This window comes from Danio rerio, chromosome 17, assembly GCF_052040795.2.
Source record: "Danio rerio strain M-AB ecotype USA chromosome 17, GRCz13ab, whole genome shotgun sequence".
In the NCBI taxonomy this organism is placed as follows: Eukaryota; Metazoa; Chordata; class Actinopteri; order Cypriniformes; family Danionidae; genus Danio; species Danio rerio.
In genome coordinates, this window is record NC_141037.1 from 12735001 (window position 1) to 12757932 (window position 22932).

Sequence of the window (22932 nt, forward strand, 5' to 3'; positions counted from 1 at the left end):
AAAATAGATTAATAGTCATATTGACTATGGGTGGATGGATGAGTGGATGAATAAATAGATAGATGTATTAGACAATCGGATGATTGGATGGATGAAAATGGATGGACTAATAAATGGATAAATAGTAAATAGATGGATGGATGTACAAATGAGTGATGAGAAAATTGATGGGTGGGTAGATGGATAAAAAAAAGAATGCATGGAGAGATGGGATGAAAAATGGATGAATGGAAATATGACTATGGGTGGATGGATGAGTGGATGAATAAACAGACAGATGTTTAGCTAGACAATTGGAAGGATGGATGGATAGATGGAGGGATATATGGATGGATGGACGGACGGATAAAGTAATAGATTGAAAGATGTGGTAGAAAGATAGCTGCATGTGCATAATTCACCTTCACACCAACTATACTCAGCTACTTACTTTACTTTTCACTATAGCCCTGTCATCATTTAGAGCGTATCCCATGGTTTTATTTCTTTCCGCCCATTTCCACTCTACTGTCCCTATCCAGATCTGCATGTCCTGTTTTCCATCCCATCCACACAGAGAAGTGAATCACTTAGAGAGAGAAAACTGTCACACACAAATATAGTGAGAGCTCAAGGGATGGTGAAGAATAGTAGTTAACATAACCAGGGACGGAGTATATCCCAGCAGTGCAGTGTATTCCGGCTTTAATTATGATGAATGAGGAAGTGTCTTCTCGTGGGTGTGAAGGGGGCCGCTGGGGAATGGGCTGGAAGGAAACCTCCACTCATGGGCTTCTTTTAGATCTCTCCTATCCTCTCCTGGGTATTTCTGCTGAATCAGGAAATTTTTATTCTCAGGAATGTTCTTTACCTTCCTCATCCATCACACCTGCTCCTGGCTCCGGTCCCCTGTAAACCCTGAGCTGGTGCGGTCACATGGCGAGGGCCGGCTTGCTGTTGAAACACATGAAATAAGACATCCATAAAATTACAAGCACTGGATATTGATTTCACACATGCCCAAGGACGTACTTGGCAATCTGTCATCTATGGTGAAGTTGCTATAATTGTGCTCACGGCATTCTAATATGCTTGAATAAATCACTAGAATGATATTTTCCCTGCAATATTAAGATTTCGCTCCCTAGTTGTTGCAGTTTTATAACATACAGAGAAATTATGTATCACATTCATCATCTCATAACTTAAAATTATTTAAATCACCAGTAAATATGCATCATTCTTACTAAATAACTATCTTTTTTAATTAGCTTCGCATGCAATAATAATAACAACAACAACAATAACAATAATAACATTATATATTAATAATAATTATTATAATTATTATTGTTATTATTTTACTGTGATACACTGTGAAATTATTTTCATTTTCAATTACTGTGAAATTATTATTCTTCACTAAAAAAGTTGCATGTTTGGGAAAAAATAGAAAATTTAGATTTTTTAATAAAACAGGTAATAATATTAGATATTATAAATATTAGATATCTTTATTTTAAAAATCACCAATTTTATTATTTATTTTATCTCATTTTTTATTTAATTTATTATTATTATTTTTTCATTAATTAATGTAATTTGATTTGTTATTATTTATTTATTATTATTTTTTTATTTTATTGTATTTTATTTATTATAATTTTTTAAATATTTTATGTTATTTTATTTTTTATTATTTTTATTTTATTGTATTTTATTTATTAATATTATTATTTTTTTTAATTTAATTTAATTTATTATTATTTATTTATTATTATTTTATTATATTTTATATTGTTTATTTATTTATTATTTTGTTTTATTTTTTATTAGTTTTTTATTATTTTCTATTATTTTTATAATTATTATTTTATTCGATTTTATTTTTTTTATTTAATTAAACTTTTTGTATAATTTTTGGTAATATTTTTTTTATTTTTTTTTATGATTTTATTTTATACATTTTTTTATTATTTCATTTAATTTTATTTATAATTTTTAATAAACCACTTTTTAAAATAATTGTAATAATATTTTTTATTTTTGAGATCAAACATCTCACTATCACATAGCCCAAGGTAATAGCAAATACCAAGCATATTAATAAGCATGTACCTTTTGTTCATTTAAAAAAGAAAAAAAAAACCTGGAAGAAAACTCTATCACCATATGTTATTTAAGAACTTGGACAGAAGACATGCATTGTGGCTGACTATCTGTTGATCTCTGAATAACCTAATCTCGCTGATATCAGTAATACTGCAACTTTTAATTTAGCTTAATAAAGCCATATGCTGCTTGCAAAACGATTATGAAGGTCAAAGTCAATGTCAACCAGTTGGACAAGGATATAGAGACATTATATTTGGACAAAAAGCTTCTCTGAGACAGTTGAGAGAGAGAGAGAGTGAGAGGAGAAGTAAATGAGGGAGGAGAATAGAAGGAGAGATGAATGGAGGATGGGCAGAGAGGTCCAATCTGTGCTGTTGGCACTGCTGGTATTTAATGCTCCTTCTTCTCATTCCTGCACAACAGATGGCATATCAGCCATGGGTTCCCAAGTGGTCTGACTGGCATTGAGCAGGGCTGGGTCGTTTCAATGCCGCCATGAGGATAGAATTGCCATTTAGCACATGGAAAACAAACATTCTTTAAAGATTCACTGAAGTATTTTTTAAATCCACATTGAACACTTACATTGCATTCTCAGGATGCACGTTCTGTACTATAAAATTAAAGAGGTTGTTTTTGCTCCCGCAGCTTTATCACATGTAAATTACCTTGTTATGGTTGACTTCCCTTTGCTTACTGGTGTAGTTCACACTGTTTCTGAACACTTAATAGGCTTACAGTATATATGTTAATTTGCTCATGATTAGGATTTCAAAATACTCATTTTTTAGTGTTTATGATTGTCCTGGTTTGGCCTGGGGAGACAGATTTGTCTGATCAAAATTAGATTATGATTATAATATCATCAGATCATCGCTTGACAAGTCTGTACCAAATGAGTGGGATTTAGCTTCGTGCTGAAATAAAAAAAGCAGCCTAATCCTTTTATTAATGAGGGATAAAAGCTTTTTTATATTTAGATAATAGATGGACGGATGGATGAACTGATAGATGGATGGATGTGTGGATAGATAGATATATGGGTGGATGGAGGGATGAATAAATGAATGAATAAATTAATAGATGGACGGATGGGCAGATGGACGAATGAGTGAATGAATCAATCTATTAATAGATAGATGGATGACAAATGGATTGACAAACAAATGAATTGATTGACATATTGTTGAATAAACAGATATATGAAAAGACAAATAGATAGAAGGACATATGAATGAATGAATAGATGTACAGATGGATGAATGGGTGACTGAATCAATCGATAGATAGATAGATAGATAGATAGATAGATAGATAGATAGATAGATAGATAGATGGACAGATGAATGAATGAATGAATGAATGAATGAATGAATGAATGAATGAATAAATGAATGAATGAATGAATGAATGAATGAATGAACGAACGAATGAACGAACGAACGAACGAACGAACGAATGAATGAGTAGATGGAATAATAGACAAATTGGTGAATGAACAGATAAGATAGATCGATGGACAGATGTATAAATAAATGAATGAATACATGGATGGATGGATGGACAGATGAATGAATGAGTGAAAGAATCAATATATTAATAGATGGACGGATGGACAAATGGATAGAAACACAGATGGATTGATGGACAAATTGATGATGAACAGATAAATAAACAGACAGATAGATAGATGGACAGCTGAATGCACAGATGAATGAATACATAGATGGACAGATGGGTGAAAGAGTGAATGAATAAATTAATCTATTAATAGCAGGACGGATAGACAAATGGATAGACAAACAGATGGATTAATGAACAAATTGGTAAATGAACAGATTAACGAACAGACAGATGAGCGAATGAATGATTGAACAAATGAATGAACAAACTTACAAATGAACAAAAGAAATAACAAATTAACAAACACACTGACAGACAGATGAATGAATGAATAAATGGACAGATGGTTGGTTGGATGGATAGATGAATGGGCTTACAGACAAATGAATGAATAAATAAATGGATGGATGGAAAGATAGACAAAATAATGAATGAATGAATGAATGAATGGATGAATGAATGAATGAATGAACGAACGAATGAACGAATGGATGGATGGATGGATGGATGGAAAGATAGACAAAATAATGAATGAATGAATAGATGGATGAATGAATCAATCTTTCAATAGATGAATGGATGTTCAGATGGACAACAGAACAAACGGATGAATTTGTTTACAGATTGGTGAATAAACAAACAAATTAACAGACATAGATAGATAGATAGATAGATAGATAGATAGATAGATAGATAGATAGATAGATAGATAGATAGATAGATAGATAGATAGATAGATAGATAGATAGATAGATAGATAGATGAATGATGGCTGAATGGATGGATGGATAGATATAGACTGATAAAACGACAGATGTATAAATGGTTTGATGGATGAATAGATAAATGAATGGATAGATAGATAGATAGATAGATAGATAGATAGATAGATAGATAGATAGATAGATTGACAGATAAAAAAATGAATGAATGAATGAATGAATGAATGAATGAATGAATGGATGGATGGATGGATGGATGGATGGATGGATAGATGGATGGATGGATGGACCGAAGGATAGATAAATAGATGGATATAAGGAGAGATTAGTGGTTGAAATGATAGATAGACAGACCGCACATCATTGACCCATTCTGCTGCTTGATGGAGTAGGATAATGCTGTTTATGATGACCATTGTTGCATAAATCCGTATTACTGAGTGTTTGTTGGCAGAGGGTCAATACTGTATCCATTATTAGCTGCTCGTTATCAGGTTTATTAATGGACTGCGGTTATTCCCATGACATCATTCCATACATTTTCCTCCCAGAGCTACTGCAGTTGTCAAGTGCAAACACACCTACTGTAAATCATGAATGCCTGCCCACACCAGTGTAGCCATGCAGAACCGTAATGAATACAGACGCAGCTAAATATACCTGTCAGTCATGTGCTATCACAGAGTATTTAAAGAAGTGCCATCATCATACCTGAAGCCAGACAGAAATAACACACAAGAGTCTGTGAAGACACCACCAGACTCTGGCTCAGTTTAGACTCTCTCTTTCTGTGAGGTGTGAAAGTCACTGTTGGCACTCGTCAGCCTGTTTGCAAATTTGCTGAGAAAAGCTATGCACGTTTTTTTTTTCCTCACACACATAAACAGGCATGATTATGACAAACAAAACATAATTAGAATGGTTTTCAAATACTGACATTTTATTTATGTGTTCTTTTCTAGATAGTTTTCTGTTTCTAGATAGATAAACGGATGGATGGATGGATGGATGGATGGATGGATGGATGGATGGATGGATGGATGGATGGATGGATGGATGGATGGACGGACGGATAAACGGACGGACGGACGGACAGACAGACAGACAGACAGACAATAGATGGATAGATAGATTGATAGATAGATAGACAGACAGACAGACAGACAGACAGACGGACAGACGGACGGACGGACGGATGGACAGACGATAGATAGATAGATAGATAGATAGATAGATAGATAGATAGATAAATATGGTTTGATATAATGATGGATGGATGGATGGATGGATGGATGGATGGATGGATAAATGGATGAATGGATGGATGGATAAATGGATGAATGGATGGATGGATGGATACAGACTGATAGAACGACAGATTTATAGATGGATGGTTAGACGAATAGACAGACAGGCAGACATATATAATGATATAATGACGGATGGAAGGATAAATGGATGGATGGATGGATGGATGGATGGATGGAATGATGAATGATGGATGAATGGATAGACAGTCTGATAAAACAACAGATGGGTGGGTGAATGGATGGTTGGTTAGATAGATGAATAGAAAAAGATAGATAGATAGATAGATAGATAGATAGATAGATAGATAGATAGATAGATAGATAGATAGATAGATAGATAGATAGATAGATAGATAGATAGATAGATAGATATGGTTTGATATAATGATGGATGGATAAATGGATGAATGGATGGATGGATACATGGATGAATGGATGCATGGATGGATACAGACTGATAGAACGACAGATTTATAGATGGATGGTTAGACGAATAGACAGACAGGCAGACATATATAATGATATAATGACGGATGGAAGGATAGATGGATGGATGGATGGATGGATGGATGGATGGATGGATGGAATGATGAATGATGGATGAATGGATAGACAGTCTGATAAAACAACAGATGGGTGGGTGAATGGATGGTTGGTTAGATAGATGAATAGAAAAAGATAGATAGATAGATAGATAGATAGATAGATAGATAGATAGATAGATAGATAGATAGATAGATAGATAGATAGATATGGTTTGATATAATGATGGATGGATAAATGGATGAATGGATGGATGGATACATGGATGAATGGATGGATGGATGGATACAGACTGATAGAACGACAGATTTATAGATGGATGGTTAGACGAATAGACAGACAGGCAGACATATATAATGATATAATGACGGATGGAAGGATAGATGGATGGATGGATGGATGGATGGATGGAATGGTGAATGATGGATGAATGGATAGACACAGTCTGATAAAACAACAGATGGGTGGGTGAATGGATGGTTGGTTAGATGGATGAATAGAAAAAGATAGATAGATAGATAGATAGATAGATAGATAGATAGATAGATAGATAGATAGATAGATAGATAGATAGATAGATAGATAGATAGATAGATAGATAGATAGATGCATGGATGGATGGATGGATGGATGGGTAAGTGGGTGGGTGGGTGGAATTGTGTTTGGGTGGATGGAAGGATTGAAATAATGATGGATGGATGAATAATGGATGGATGGATGGATAGATACAGACTGATAGAATGAGAGATGGGTGGGTGGGTATATGGATAGATGGTTATATCAAATTAAACATATGTAATTATAAATAATATAATAATTAAATAAATAATATAATCTAATAATCCAGTAAATTACATAGTAAATGTAGTAAATTGTATTGTAATGTCAAAACTTATAATAATATGTCTATAAAATAAATAAACTGGAAAATTATGAAAAATATAGGTAAATTTAATTTTTTTGCAGAATGTGTTTAATGTCTATCATTTCAAATCAAGCTGTAATTTCAAAATTTTTCATTCATTCATTAATTTTCTTGTCGCCTTAGTCCCATTAATAATCCGGGGTCACCACAGAGGAATGAACCGCCAACTTATCCATCAAGTTTTTACGCAGTGGATGCCCTTCCAGCCGCAACCCATCTCTGGGAAACATCCACACACACATTCACTCACACACTCATACACTACGGACAATTTAGCCTACCCAATTCACCTGTACCGCATGTCTTTGGACTGTGGGGGAAACCGGAGCACCCGGAGGAAACCCACGAGAACGCAGGGAGAACATGCAAACTCCACACAGAAACACCAACTGACCCGAGGCTCGAACCAGCGACCCAGCGACCTTCTTGCTGTGAGGCGACAGCACTACCTACGGCGCCACTGCCTTGCCCTATTTCAAAATCATGCAAAATAAAAAAAAAATTATTATGTTATGTTTACATTCCATAAAATTATAGCTGTGACATCTCCCTTAGCGAAGCAAAACCCATCAAAAATCAAACAAACATATTTTAGTGGAATTGAAAAAAATCATACAAAAATGATAAATATGGCAGAACCGCCATGTGCCGCATGTAAAATGTCATCCATTTTTAGCTATTATGCACAGATCTGGGTTCACTCACTGTCCTTCTAAAGCTTATCTGGGTGATACTTTCCTGCATTTGTGAGGCATTCTGGGTAAACACAGAAAGGTCTGCTGGTTCACTGTACAGCAGGGCTCGTCCTCCTCAGGGACCCGCGTGTCCTTATTTGGGCCGAAACGACAGACCCCGTCCCACAGCAACAGCAGTGCCCTCGCCATCTATTTACAGCTGGGGCAGGGGAGGGTGTCCGGATTATTTCCAAATCTCCCCGAGTGGGTCTGGCTGAATGCTTGTTTAAGAAAGCCAGCCGTGCCGTGGGCCCTTCACGGAGCAATTATCAGCCTGTTTCTCATGACTCACGTCTAAGCTTGACTTGTTTATCTGAAGGCCTGTAAGAATCTGTGCTAAACTTACTCACTGCCTCTGCGTGACCTGGGACGCTTTCCAGAGACGTCTGTGTGCCATTGCCATACTTCAGACACAAATAGAATTGTTTTGTGTCCTGTATATACATTACTTTCCAAAAGTCTAATGCTGGATTCACGTGGAGCACTGCATCACTCACACTAGTTTATCTGCTGGAGTTTTTTATTCACACCAAACGGGGAATTAATTTGCGTTAGTAAATGACATACAAAGTCAATGCAAATGCATGAATAAAGGTGAATCAATCCCACACAAATACTTGAACAAATAATTGCTCCAAGAGGAAAACATTCCATGAGGAAACTAGAGCAAGTGACTTGATTGGTGTGAACCCAGAATTTCACCTCAAATGGTTATTCAGCACAAGTTGAATTTGGGGTTTTAAAATGGTAGATGCATATCAGGCAAGTTACTTTTGTCACTTATAAAAATTTGCATACAATCCCACATTTGCATTGACTTTTGTATTAAAGTCCTCCTGGAAGATTGCGCCAACATCTCCAAGACAATTCAAAAACACTACCTGCAAAGCTCAAACCTGTCAACCCTCCTGTTTTTCCCGGGATTCTCCCATGTTTTACAGGTCTTTTGATATGATCCCGTAAAGCAATTTTCCCGTTTTTCTCCCGTATTTTCAGTCTTTCTCTGAAAGGGTAGCAAATAAACATTAGGGGCCCTATCATACACCCAGCGCAGTGTGGCGCAAGACCCGGCCCAATAGTCTTTTGGTGGTTTAAGCTTGGCGCAAGAGTGGTTTTGAGGCGTTGCGCTACGCTGTTTAAATAGCAAATGCATTAGCGCTCATTTGTGCGCCCATAGGCGTTTTGGTCTAAAAAGGAAGGTGATCTGAGGCGGACTGTTGCTATTTTGAGAAACTATAATAGATTTTTCATTAGACCAAAACTAACCCAGTCTAAACTCCAGCGGAGAGTTGCGCCTCACTTACGCACTGCTTAATACGCACAAGAGAGCAATAGGCAAATATCTTTACATAAGAAAAAAAATAAATAAATATTAAGGATATATATAGGATATAATAAGAATAGATATAGAATATAAATATAAAGGATTAAAATATTACAAAACATATTATTTTCTAGCCTATATAAATATGAAAAATCACTGCTTTTATGTCTTCTTCATCTCGGGAGGCTTTTTTAGTTCATTCATAACAATTTGCTTTTGTATAATGTTATTATTATTAGCAGTATTATTTATTATATCCATATTTATATTTGTTTTATTAAAAACAAGCTTAGATTTGCCCACCTGTCAGGTTTTAGACCATATGGGGCATGGCAGGTGTATTTGGAAATAACTCAGTATTTTCACCACACTTGGTAATTATTATTCATTTATTCGTTTGCTAGAAATTAGAACTGAATTTAGAAATAATTTTGAAACAAATATTTGCGCTTAACAAACAAAATTAATTATTTATAGACTAATTGATGTCTGTGCGTAAAGGTTTCCCTATCCAAGAGCGAAAGTGAAAGGGATCCATTATCTCTCATTCTCACGCAGTAGATGCTCTGTTATACAGTTTTCTGTTAAAAAACTGTTAACTGTAAACTTTTTGCTTGTGAAATGCTCATTCTTTCCACTTAGACTTACTTTGCGTCCTGTAAATAGCGGATGCGCTCTTGGCGCGCGCAGCTGGGTCTTAAAGGGAATGGGAGATGAGACTCTAATTGGTTTATTCTCAAAAGTCAAAACACACCTATAACTCATTAAGAAAATAAACTCAACTCTTTTAGGCCATGCGCCTTGGTGCAAAGCGCATTTTCCCGTCCGTAAATTAGCAAAAATCCGTTGTGACACGCCCTGAAAGCGTTTGCGCCCTGCGTTTTGCGCTCTGCGCATGGACCGTCGAGAGTCGAGCCTCCCATACGCAACCCATACCGCCGAACCTCCAGGGGACGCCCTAGGCTCTCAAATGTGAGTCTGTTCTGTGCTTTCGCTTTGTTTAGGCACTAAAACACTTTAAAATAAACATAAAAATGGCGCAATTCCCTTCCTTTTTAATACAAGTGTCGTCTCCCCTTCATATGCATTCCTCAAAACAGTCATATAACGTTGGAGGTTTAAGACTGTCAGCTGACGTGTTTCAAAGTGATAAATAGACGCTGTTTCCCAAACGGATTCTGTACTCGTGATTTGAAGCGGAGCAAATGTCTGGGTTTTGGGTGCATGTTTGAGCAGACATATAAACTTGATTAATAATATTAATATCTAAAAATGTTGATCTTGGGTTTTTTTTTCAAACAAGTAATTTCATCCTAAATGAGCATAAACAGTTAGGAAAGCAATCAAATGCTTTCATTTCAATGTTAGATGTGTGCATTTTTAAAGTGACACCTGTTATTGAATGTAATCAAATGAAAAAAATTTAGATAAATCATTAATTTGTTGCTTTTTAATCAGAATGTGTACGTTATACAGTGAAGATGAAATTTGATTCTATTTCTTATAATAGCTATTAATTTAATTTGTAAAATTTTTTGGTTTAATAATAATATTAATAAAACATATTACTGACCATTTAACTGTTTACTTACAACGAAACTGCTCCAAATGAGCATATTTAGTAATTTGGGGATTTTTTTAAAGAGGGTCGGGGGAATCCCTTATTATGATGGGCATATCCCTTATTTTCACATCCCAATGTTGACAGGTATGGCAAAGCTACCTGAAAACTATGAAAAACATTCTCACCGGCCACTTTATTAGGTACACCATACTTGTACCTGGTTGGACTCCTTTTTGCCTTCATAGCTGTCTTAATCCTTTGTGTCATAGATTCAACAAGGTACTGGAAATATTAGAGATTTTGGTCCATATTGACATGATAGCATCACGAAGTTGCTGCAAGTGAAGAGGAATTGCATGCGTTTATGATATTTCTATATACTGATATCAAAAACAAATAAAGTCATGTCCACTACAGTGCTTTTTAAATAAACAGATAAAAATGCATTGGTCTCTGCTGATAGTTACCTCTTGTTACCTCTGAAAAAATGGTTACCTACAAGGAATTTGATAAACAGCTTTAAATTCTAAGCCATTGATTAATTACAAGAGGACATCCACAGATCTGCATTCAGACAGCATTTTACAAAGTAAATACATGGAGGAAAGTTCAATTATTAAAAGAAATGACCAAAGGAAACAAAAACAATCCTCTTCAGTTAATCATATCCTCACTTATACTAAAAATATCCACATACACCCATATTTATCTGGAAAAATAAGAGCAACTAGGGAAATAAAATGCCTCACTGAGAACATCACCTGCATTTCATTATCTCTAAGTAGCCGTTGGCTGTTTTGCACATTGTTTTTAACACCCATGTTTGCTTGCATACAGATCTCTCAGATGGTGTCCGAGGGCAACCGGGAGGGTCTCAATGAAGCCGCGCTGAACCGCTACAATGCAGACCGTCCCACTGCCACACCTGCTCCTGCCCCGGCCACCACAGCGCCCTCCAGTGGCACCTCCGCTGCTGCGTCCTTCTTTGCCAGGTAAATGACCTTACTATTCTGCTTGCTTAGGTAGGCTGGCTGTGTTTGGTTTTAATTCTGTGCCACAATAGATTTCAAGATACTGTTCACACCAACTCACTAAATTACTTGCAAAGTCTGTGTATATACAGTACACACAGATTTATGTGGAGCACTGCGTCACTCATTCTAGTTTACTCACTGGATTTTTTTTATTTACATCAAATATTGAGTTAATTAGCGTAAAGAAATGACATGCAAAGTCAATGCAAATGCGTGAATAAAGGTGAATTACTGCCTCAATACCTGGACAAAAATTGATCTTAAGAGAAAAATTCCCTCAAGAAGAAAAACATTCCGTGGGTAAACTAGAGCAAGTGATGCATTTCCTAATCAAACCCTTACTTATCTGGAACAATAAGAGCCACTACAGAGATAAAATGTCTCACTGAGAACATTGTCTGCATATGAAAATAGCCATTGGCTGTTTTGCACATTGTTTTTAACACCCATGTTTACTCTCAGTGTATATCTGATGAAAATTGTGAAAATCTGGACGTTGCATTTCTTTTGCACTTTTGTGATATAATGAAAACCAGCTTGCCTGATTGTAGTCTTGGCAGACGTGCAGATGAATGGTGGTTCTGGCCACAAAGCATTTATTTTAGCTCAGATTATGATCTCAACACGCTTTTCCCAGAGTGCTTGATTTGTATACATATTGACATTTGCAAAACATAACAAACTTAAAGGGATAGCTCATCCAAAAACTTGGCTAAAATGTACTCACTATTTACTCTAGATAAACATTAGATGTTTTGAAAAGCTGAATATCTGTAACCATTGACTTCCTTAGTAGGAAAACAAATACTATGGAAGTCAGTGGTTACAGGTTTCCAGCCTTTGCCAAAATATATCATTATTTTGTTTGGCAGATGACATAAAATCATAAAAGTTTGAAGTAAATGATCGCAACCTGATTTCAACAAGTAGGTCATGTTCCTGGATTAACATTTATGTTGAACCTGGATCAACAATCATATCAGCCAATCAGAATTAAGAGATCTGTTTACATTTTATGTTAAGTTTAGGCTTACAGTTTTATGCACTTCTGCATGATTGATATTCAACTTACTCACCTCTGATTTTGGAGATAATTTACAGTTATGGTTGGGTTTAGGGTTAGGGAATGGGTATGGGTATTTTTGAACAAAAATGATGTTCCATAATGAACATAGATGTTAATCCAGGATTGCATCGTACGTTGTTTCTTTAAAAATTAGAATTTTAGCGCCACTCAACAAAGTTTTATTTCCAAACTGTCATAAACAACAGCTAACAAAATAACACTACTTGATTAAAATGTATCTCTTTCTGTAAAAAATTGTACAGTTTTAACTCTATAAAGAAAGGCGTGCATGTGGTTGCAAACATAGATTAACAGTTCATTGATTTCTGAATCCATAGTTTCTTCTGTTGAAGAATCTTAAAAACCAATAGCCATTGATGTACATAGCATTTTATTAATATAAAATTAGATATTTGTAAAAAATGTTAATGGTGAGTAAATGGTGAGCAAACTGTCTCTTTAATAATATGCTGTTGTCCAATGAAATAGAACAATGCAATCCCACGTAGAAATCTTACACATGTCAATGAATGCAAATTACATATATGGCATATAAGTTAATAATTGGATTTCATATATATATATATATATATATATATATATATATATATATATATATATATATATATATATATAAAGGCTTAACCAGGTTTATTAGGTTAACTAGGCAGGTTAGGGTAATTAGGGAAGTTATTGTATAACGATGGCTTGTTCTGTAGACTATCAAAAAAGAAATTTGCTTATAGGGGTAATAATTTTGACCTTAAAATAAGTTTTAGAAAATTAAAAACTGCTTTTATTCTAACCGAAATAAAACAAATAAGACCTTCTCCTGAAGAAAAAAATATTATCAGACATACTGTAAAAAATGTCTTTGCTCGGTTAATAATATTTTGGGAAATATTTAAAAGAGAAAAAAAATTCAAAAGGGGGGCTAATAACAACAACAATAATAATAATAATAATATATATATATATATATATATATATATATATATATATATATATATATATATATATATATATATATATATATATATATATATATATATATAATATCAAGAGAAGCAAAAAGATGAGAAAATTAAGTGGAAATTTCATAGGTTGTCAATTTTTTTGCAATATTATACTTGAATTTAACTGTATTATATTTTAATTTTAAAACATATTTTATGATTATAATATTATTTCTAGAAAAAAAAGTATAAAAATATCCAACCATACCTGCCAACATTTGTCCCTGAAAATTCGGGAGACTGGGGGGGCTTTGGTTCGAGGGTGAAGTGGCTGAATAACACTGTTGAGAGCCGGGAAGCTGTGTACTGTGGTGTTAATGACTACTATGAAGCTTGTTTCTGACTGCCGCTGTGATCGGATCCTATACCAATGTTGGCGTACCAAAATCAAAATGCTGAAGTAGGGGGGTGATTGAAATTACAGAAGTTTTCCAGGAGAAATAACAAAACAGGAGGGTGGCGGGAGATGGGTCTAAAATGCAGGAGAGTCTGTGGAAAGTGTTGGCAGGTATGTATCCAACCAACCAATAAAATCATGAGTGTGATTCATTCTGAGCGTGCTAGTTTGACCACACGTTGGTAAATAAGATAAAAAAAATATGATTCAAGTACACAAGCTAAATTTATCGAATTGTATAAGCTTGAATGAGTCCGCCCTCCTTTAAAACAGCAATCTCAAGAAATGACAGCCTCCCTTGAGCAAGCTGAGCTTCTTTAGCATTTCACAAGGCTGATCTGAATATCTGATGAGCCTGACGCCCTGCATAAAAAACCTCTGTCTGTCATTTCACAGTCACAGAGGGGGAGTAGAGGAACTGTGGGTCAAACGCTGAGAGTGTTTGCATGTCCTCTCGTGTCCAATCCTTCACTCGCACTCATCATCACAGCTGTCCGTTGTCAACAAGACATTTCTCACACATGCAAACATCCTATCACAAATGCACAGGCACAGGCAGGTGTTGTCACATTAATGGTGTCATATGAGATGCTCTGAGTTTCTTCCCATAGCTTGTCTGCTTGTAAAGAATCATCAAATCTAGCGTCTATTTTCTGCTATTGTGTGGAGCACGCATTATGTCATACTGTACTATGGGAAAACGATCAAGTGATTGTGCTCTGGTCTTTGTCGCCCAGTGGGGCTTTGGGAGCCGCTGAGGATATAGATCATGGGGTTTTTATCAGAGCTGGAGGAGAGGAGGAGAATGCTGGAAGATAGCGAGAGAGACGAATGGCTCTTGTGAAACCCCTAGTTTTCGTGAGAGCCTCTAATAAATCAGAGCTTTTACAGCAGCTGGATTTCATCAATTGTTTTGTATTGGAGGGCTACGGTGGTGGTGGTGAGATCATGATTTTATCATCCTTTCCTTTATATTCTGCTTTGTGCCCAGTGCTTAGACGCCAGAAGGCAGACCAATGGTTAATAAAATGAAAGGATGAAGTACTGCGGTAAAGCTCACATACTGTAGTGTGAAAAGAAAAAAAAAGAGATGGAAAAAGAGAAGGAAAACGTGAGAGATTCTTTCAGTAAAATATTCAAAATTAATTCATTTTCTTTTCGGCTAAGTCCCTTTATTATTCAGGGGTCATCACAGCGGAATGAACCACCAACTTATCCAGCATATGTTTTATGCAGCGGACACCTTTCCAGCTGCAACCCATCACTGGGAAACATCCACACTCACTCATTCACACTACGTTCAATTTAGACATACCCAATTCACCTGTCATGTTCACCAGCGAACAACCACCAGACGTCGCTGGTAAACATTCACACGCAAACATTCACACTCATTGAACTACATATCTGCCATGTTATGGACTACAACACCCAGTCATGCCACACACACACACACAACCGGTTCCAGATCCACACTGATTGCACTCTCACAGCTGAAGCCACTCACACAATGTTGTTTTTAGAATAAATTAATATTATTTTTAATAAATATCTACAATAAATAAATGAAATGAACATTATTAACTGTTGTCGTACAGCCTTATTGTGGCAATTATTATTGTGGTATTGTGGCCTTAAGGTTTTGGAAATCAACAGAATACTCATCATTTAGATCTTGGGGGGAAGAATTAACTAAATTAGCACATTTGGAAAGGACCACATGTCTTATGGCAAAGAAATTAAAAAAGTTTGACAAGATTTAGTCTCCTCTTCTCCTCTATCTTGAAAGCGTAGGTTAAAAACCCAGATGGTGAAGGTCACACCAACAGTACTGCATAAGCTTTAGTCCAAGGGGTGGGGTGGGTTTTAGGGGTTTATGCGAATTACTTAATTATTCTATTTTATTTTTACTATTGTTTTTTTTATGTGTGTGATATTTAATTTTTTTTTTTTTTAGTTGAGATGTTGTAATATTTGCTGTAATGCTGTGCAGTGCAATGAAATGCAATGAATATCTCAATAAAACTTAAATAAATAAATAAATAAATAAATAAACATAATTAAATTAAATTGTTTATTTGGCTGACGTATATGCACTTATATTGTCCCAAATGTTTTGAAGCATGTTCAAATCTAGAAAAATATAAACTGGAGCAATGCACCATGTCTTTTGTCACCATATATTATGTCACACGTCCTTGATTTCTGGTATGAAATGCCCCTTTAGGCACACATTTATTAGGGGGTTAGGAAAGCAAAATAACTTTTAAATATTTTCTCTTATACTTTGAGTACTAGATTATATTTGTAGATGTATCACAAATAAACTTGTCGATGATGGCATCCAATTTAGTCACTGTCAGTACTCCAGTGAACATGATTAATAACCTGCTCGAATGCTAATATCATAGTTAATATTCATGAGGATATTTTATGTTAGAAAAGGTTTAAGTCTCTCCTTGTTTTGCTTTACATCTCTCATCATAACTGCAACCATTTGTTTCTGAAATGCGGTTCTTTGTTTTACATGAGGCATAAACGATTATGATCCATGACATTTAGCTTCAACTGCAGAATGAATTGTTTTACTGCTTGTTTGCTCTTAATCCCTATATGAGGGATCCTACTGTAGATGTATCGCTCAGACACTGTAAATATTTCTTTAATGTTCAGATCACAGAGAGGTTAAGAGGCTTCCAGTGTGATTTACTGGTATCATATCAAACTGGCGGACGACAGACTGAGTGGATGTACAGTACAGTACAGTAGATCAGTAAATCAGATCTTCTCAACTTGATGCAATACCTTATATACAACTAATCTATGATACATAAATAGAAGAGTAGCTGACTTTTAAAAGTAAGCCTGTTGATGTCAAAAATGTCAAATAAAGAAAAAAGTGAACAAAGATCATATAGACACACTGTATAGACATATTTATTACATAAACATATATTTTTAATGCATATATAAAGTTATAACCAATATATTTCAACATGTACAGTGCTCAGCATATATAAGTACACCCCTCACAAATCTCTTTTAAATTCATATTTTTTAATAGGAAGCTATACAATATTATATTTGTGCGTATACATTAGATTAGTCAGTGCTGAAGCCAAATCTGGAGCTTATCTAACAAAAAAGCTTACGATAATGGTCAAAAAACTAGTACAGCCAAATTTATATGTTATTGAAAAATATTAAATGCAAATTTAGAAAAGAGGAAAAATGAAGAGATGCAAAAATAAGAAAAATTTAGTTGAAATTTTGTAGGTTGTAATTTTTTTTTTGCAATATTTTGCTTGAATTTAATTGCATTATCTTTCAATTTCTAAAAATGTTTTGTGACTTAAATTTTATTTTAATACATATATCTGTTTAATAAATCAGTTTTGTTTAAATGCACCAAAATACATTGCCTATATCGGCTAAAAATGGATAAAAATATTTATTTTTGAACTAGGGTGTAGCTAATTATGCTGAGCACTGTACAGTACATATTTGTAACTTTATTGATTGGGGAAAATAATAATAATAATAATAATAGTACATATTTATAACATGAATTTAAAAATGTGTATATGTCTATATCATATATATATAAAAACAATTAGCACTCTATTTGTCTGTGGGTTCAGATGAATAGTATATGTATTATTTAATTACCATTTTAAATAAATAAATAAATAAATCAATGTTTTTTTATTTACTTATGTGACTTATTCCTTAAGAGTAATGTTATGGGCAGTGCGGTGGCGCAGTGGGTAGCACAATTGCCTCACAAGTCCAAAAACGTGGTACAGGTGAATTGCATAAGCTAAATTGTCCGTAGTGTATGTGTGTGAATGAGAGTGTATAGGTGCTTTCCACTGATGGGTTGCAGCCGGAAGGCCATGCATTAACCAAGAAATTTCTTATTCAAATGATTTATTTTAACATTTTATGAGGAATTCATTCATTTTTTTTTTCGGCTTAGTCCCTTTATTAATCGGGGTCACCACAGCGGAATGAACCGTCAACTTATCCAGCATATTTTTTATGCAGCAGATGCCCTTCCAGCTGCAATCCATCACTGGGAAACATTCACACACTTACACTACGGACAGTTTAGCTTACCCAATTCACCTATACCTCATGTTTTTAGGACTTGTGGGTGAAACCAGAGCACCAGGAAGAAACCCACAAGAACAAGAGGAGAACATGAAAACTTCACGCAGAAATGCCAACTGACCAAGCCGAGGCTTGAGCCAGCGATCTTCCTGCTATACACTGCGTCACCGCGATGCCCTTTATTAGGAATATAATGCATAAATAATATACTTTTCAATATTAATGCCCAGAGTAAATCCTTAAGCAAAACCAGTTGTAAATCACTGTAATAGGCCCTGGATTAGATAATTGATGCCATATTAAATGTAAAACTCCCACACTTCCTGTGTTGCTATTGATTCTGCTGCTCATTTTCCTCTTTCACCGAGTTAAAAAGAGCAGGGGAGAGAGTGTGCCGCGTGATTTATAACCGCCGTGCCCTCATGTAGCTCACAATGTCAGCTATCCTTCGGCAGTAAAAAAAGAAGGCTGTAAATTTCACAAGAAGGTGCGGGTTTACATGAAGGACAGCCCTCTTTTGTGTATATATGTGTCTCGGCCTGTTGTTTGACAGCTAAAGACTATCCTGCCAAAGTGTGTGTGTGTGTGTGTATGCATACACCTGGCACACATTTTTCTCTTTGTTTGAAGCAGGACCGTGTCACACCCCTTGTGCTTTACCCTGTCCTCACTCCATACTCGCACCTGAAAATTTACAGACGTCGTAACATGCCTTCGCTGGAGAGTGCTGTGCTTTATGGGACAGGTGTCGTGACCTGACCATCCGGATGCGTTCAGTTAAAGATGTGGCAGGGCTGTCAAACTCATGCGCACAGCTATAATTTACACAGCAGAAAGCAAGAAACAGATCCTGCTGTTCTTTTGATTTGTGCACCAGATATATAGTTTACACTTAAATGTGATGTTTATATTGACGAACTCGTATTTATTACGCAACATTGTAACGCAGTTGCTTTATTGATGTCTCAAATGCACATCTCTTGAGGTGTAATGATTTAATATTTGCTTTTGAATTAATCAGTTTGAGCAAATGACTCCAAGAATCTGCCATAAAGGTTTAATTCCTGAATTAATTAATGTTTTTGAATAAATTAATTTAGTGAACGACTGAATGAAGGAATTTTGTTTTTGAACTTCTGTGTTTTTGAATGAATCAGTTCAGAAAATGATTCAATCACTCACAAAACTTCAAAAATTAATTGAAATGTTTAGGGCAATCCAGGCTTATTCTGAATATGTACCCCATGTACATTTCTGGAGAGCGCCAAATACATCTCAGGAGGTACGTTTTATTGCAGTTTTTGGTGTCAAGAATCCACCAAAGGCTGCTGTGTATGCTTTTTGAGATCTCAAATTTCTCTCGCAAGTGCCATTTGTGCCTGCTCTTCTCATGTAAATCCACTAGAGGCCGCTGTCGACTGACTGACTGACTGACCGATCTATTGACCCACCCTCCTTACCTAAACCCAACCGATAGTGTTTTCAGAAGCACCATTTGACAAACGCCTATCTACTTCTCTTAACCCAACCAAAAGTGTTTTCAAAAGCAATCCAGAGAAAGAAAAGCCTTTGCGGATGCTTGGTTTTTACCACATTTTCAGATTTTACCAAATTCTTACCCTTGAATCTTACCCTTTAGTTGTTTATTTTATTTTTGGCTTTTGTTTTGTTTTTACCTACTTTCTGGAACTGTTCGTTGTTAGACTCAAACCCCGTCGTCACAGTCAAAGGTACTCCACGCCACAAGTCTGCCGACGTACGTGGTGAGCCACTGGACAAGCTGGTAACAGTATAAAAACCACCTATAAGCCATTGGAGGTAAGTGGTCAGCTGATAAGCGTGAAAAGGAACGGCTTTATACCGGCTTGTAGCATTTGTTTTAAAGATGAAATGCAGCCATATGTACCTTTGGCTACATAATTCAGGATCTCCAGAAATGTATATAGGGCTTTGTTTTCAGATTGAGCCTTTGTTGGTTGAGGGAATTGAGTGAAACGGTTGAGTGAATGATTCAGTGATTATTAGTTTATAATTAGTTTAGATAATTAGAAATAATTTAATTTGGAATAATTTTATGTTTTTGAAGACATTGGATGAGCAAATGAAATTGCTTTGGATAATGTTTCCATAACTTGCTCATACAGTCAAATGATTCAGTTACTTTTCTCAACAGTTTATTCCTGAATGAATCAGTATGTTAACATCAGTTAAGGAAATAATCTAATAAAGTACTCAATAAAGGATTTCTTTCTGAATGAATCAATGTTTTGAAAGTACTGGTGGGTAAATGATTCAGTGACTCGGCTATTAAAGTATAGGCGCATATTTTATTTCTGTATTAATACGTGTTGGGATAAACAAATTTCTTTAGTAATAAAGTCATCTTATTGCGTTAATAGGAGTATGCACACTCCTTTTTTTCCCTTTTATTTACATTTATCTGTTACGGATCACACGGTGACATCAGACTAAGGCTCCACATGCAGTTTATTAAGGCAAGGTCATACAGGCCATGATCAAAAACAGGAGCAAAAGAAGTGTAATCCAATAAACGTGGTCAAAATACAAGCGAGAGGTCATACTAGGTGGCAACGAATCAAAACACAGGAAAACAAACTAACAAAATGCTTTGTAATGTTAGTGAAGAAACAAGACTCGGCCATGAGAATGTGAAAGTGGCGTGTATATGTAATTCAACTAATCAGTCCATGTAATCAATGAGATGAGCTACAGGTGTTTCTGTGTTTGATTGTCCAGATTATTGTCAGCTGTTGCAGGGGTTGATGGGTGCAAAGAGTTCTGGGAGTTGTATCTCAGTAAGAATACCGGAAGTAGTATTTTGAAAACGAGACTGGCGTTAGTGCTCTAATGCAACTAGGCAGGGACTATATTATCTCCTCATAGTTCTTTATCGGCATGCAAAATTCAGGACGGACGGCTTAAAAATGTATTCAGAGCCCCCCAAAATGGCATACGGTCTTTTCAACTGTATCTTTTATTAGTTTAATGTGTGCATTGTTCCATGTATGTTTGTAATAAGGCACTAAACAAATGTAAACTGCTGAATATATGTGTTTATTGCACATTTATGCATCGTGATATAGTCAAAGTAGAGCTCATTAATATTCATGACTGTTCTAAATATGATAAAAACTGAGCTTGTTTTTCGAGAATTTTTGCACTTACCTAAGCCATTTACCTACTCTGTAGATATCAGACAACTATTTAACATATTAAATCAATGCATTCTGTGGCACCTTTAAAATATGATCAGTTACTACAGTATTTTCTTGAATCTTTTTTTTAAACAATGCCATTATTTCATTAGCCTTGATATCTTTGTATGGTGGCATCTCTCAGCTAGCTCTGTAAGGACATCTTTCATAAGTGGGTTGATTAACCCTGTGTTGGCTCCATCAGCTCCAGCCTTTGAGTTGCTGTCTGCTGTTGGCACGCGATGAATAGCTTATCCCACTGCTGCCCGCATGAGAGACTCCCTCATCAACCTTGCTCTCCAAAGTCATGAGGCCAAACGTCACCCCTGTGCAACCATGCCTGACTTTTCAACAAGCGCCCCCTCTGCTTTCCTCTTCTTCATTCAGCCATGGCATGTTCCAGTGGCTCTCGTGTGTTCTGGCAGGACCCCTGATCCCTGGTCTCGGCCGCTGAACTCGAAGTAAGACTTAAAATGGTACAATCCATATGGAAGAGTTCTTTTAATATTTGCGTAGTGGAAAAAGGCTTTGATAGGATTCGTTCAGGAGCTGGAAATCCTTGAAAATGCTTGTATTTTTAGTCTAGTGTTTTCAAGGTTTTTGCTTGAAACTGCTTAAACTGTATTGTGTTGCTTTCATAAAATTTTGGTACTAAATTTCATAATTTCACTTTCATAATTTATGGTACTAAATAGGTAATAATGTACTGTAAAATCCAACAGTCAACTTTATTAAATAAAATGAGTGTAGTTAACTCAAAATTTACTGAAAGTTAATTCAACTCATAAAGTTTTGAACTCAGTGTTGAAGGTAATTAGTTGGCCCACATGGACTCTGTGCGCACAGAAGTCCACAGATTCTTCAGATTTTTAGCCCATCATTGAGTCAGTTTATTTACTTGTGTAAATGTGTGTAAAATTATATTTATTCAGTTTTTAAATTAATTTCAGTAATAATATTGACTTATATGAAGGTGTTCGTTTGGTTTATTTAAAATGCAGTTTGTTTCTACTTTTAGTAGATATATAATATGAGAGACTTGCTTTGTTTACCAAATAAGATAGATTTGCATTGTAAACACTGAATAAAATTTAAAAAGCTATATTTTTCATTTCATATATTAAGTTTTTAGTTATGATTCTCCTAAAATCATTCCACATAAACCAGCAGATTTTTTACGAAATTATGGGCAGAAATAACCGAAAATGTCAGCAGATCCTGTCTGGCCCTAGTCATTAGTTAATTAAACACC

The 22932-nt window shown here is 35.3% G+C and overlaps 1 protein-coding gene across 1 annotated transcript in view; it reads left to right on the plus strand.

Moving 5' to 3' along the window:
* Window positions 1-22932, plus strand: part of kif26ba (kinesin family member 26Ba) — a 211619-nt gene that overhangs the window by 89569 nt on the left and 99118 nt on the right. Inside the window, exon 4 of the mRNA XM_087289703.1 lies at window positions 11677-11831. Within this exon, the coding sequence (XP_087145829.1) occupies window positions 11677-11831 (155 nt within the window). The remainder of the gene's footprint in view (window positions 1-11676; window positions 11832-22932) is intronic.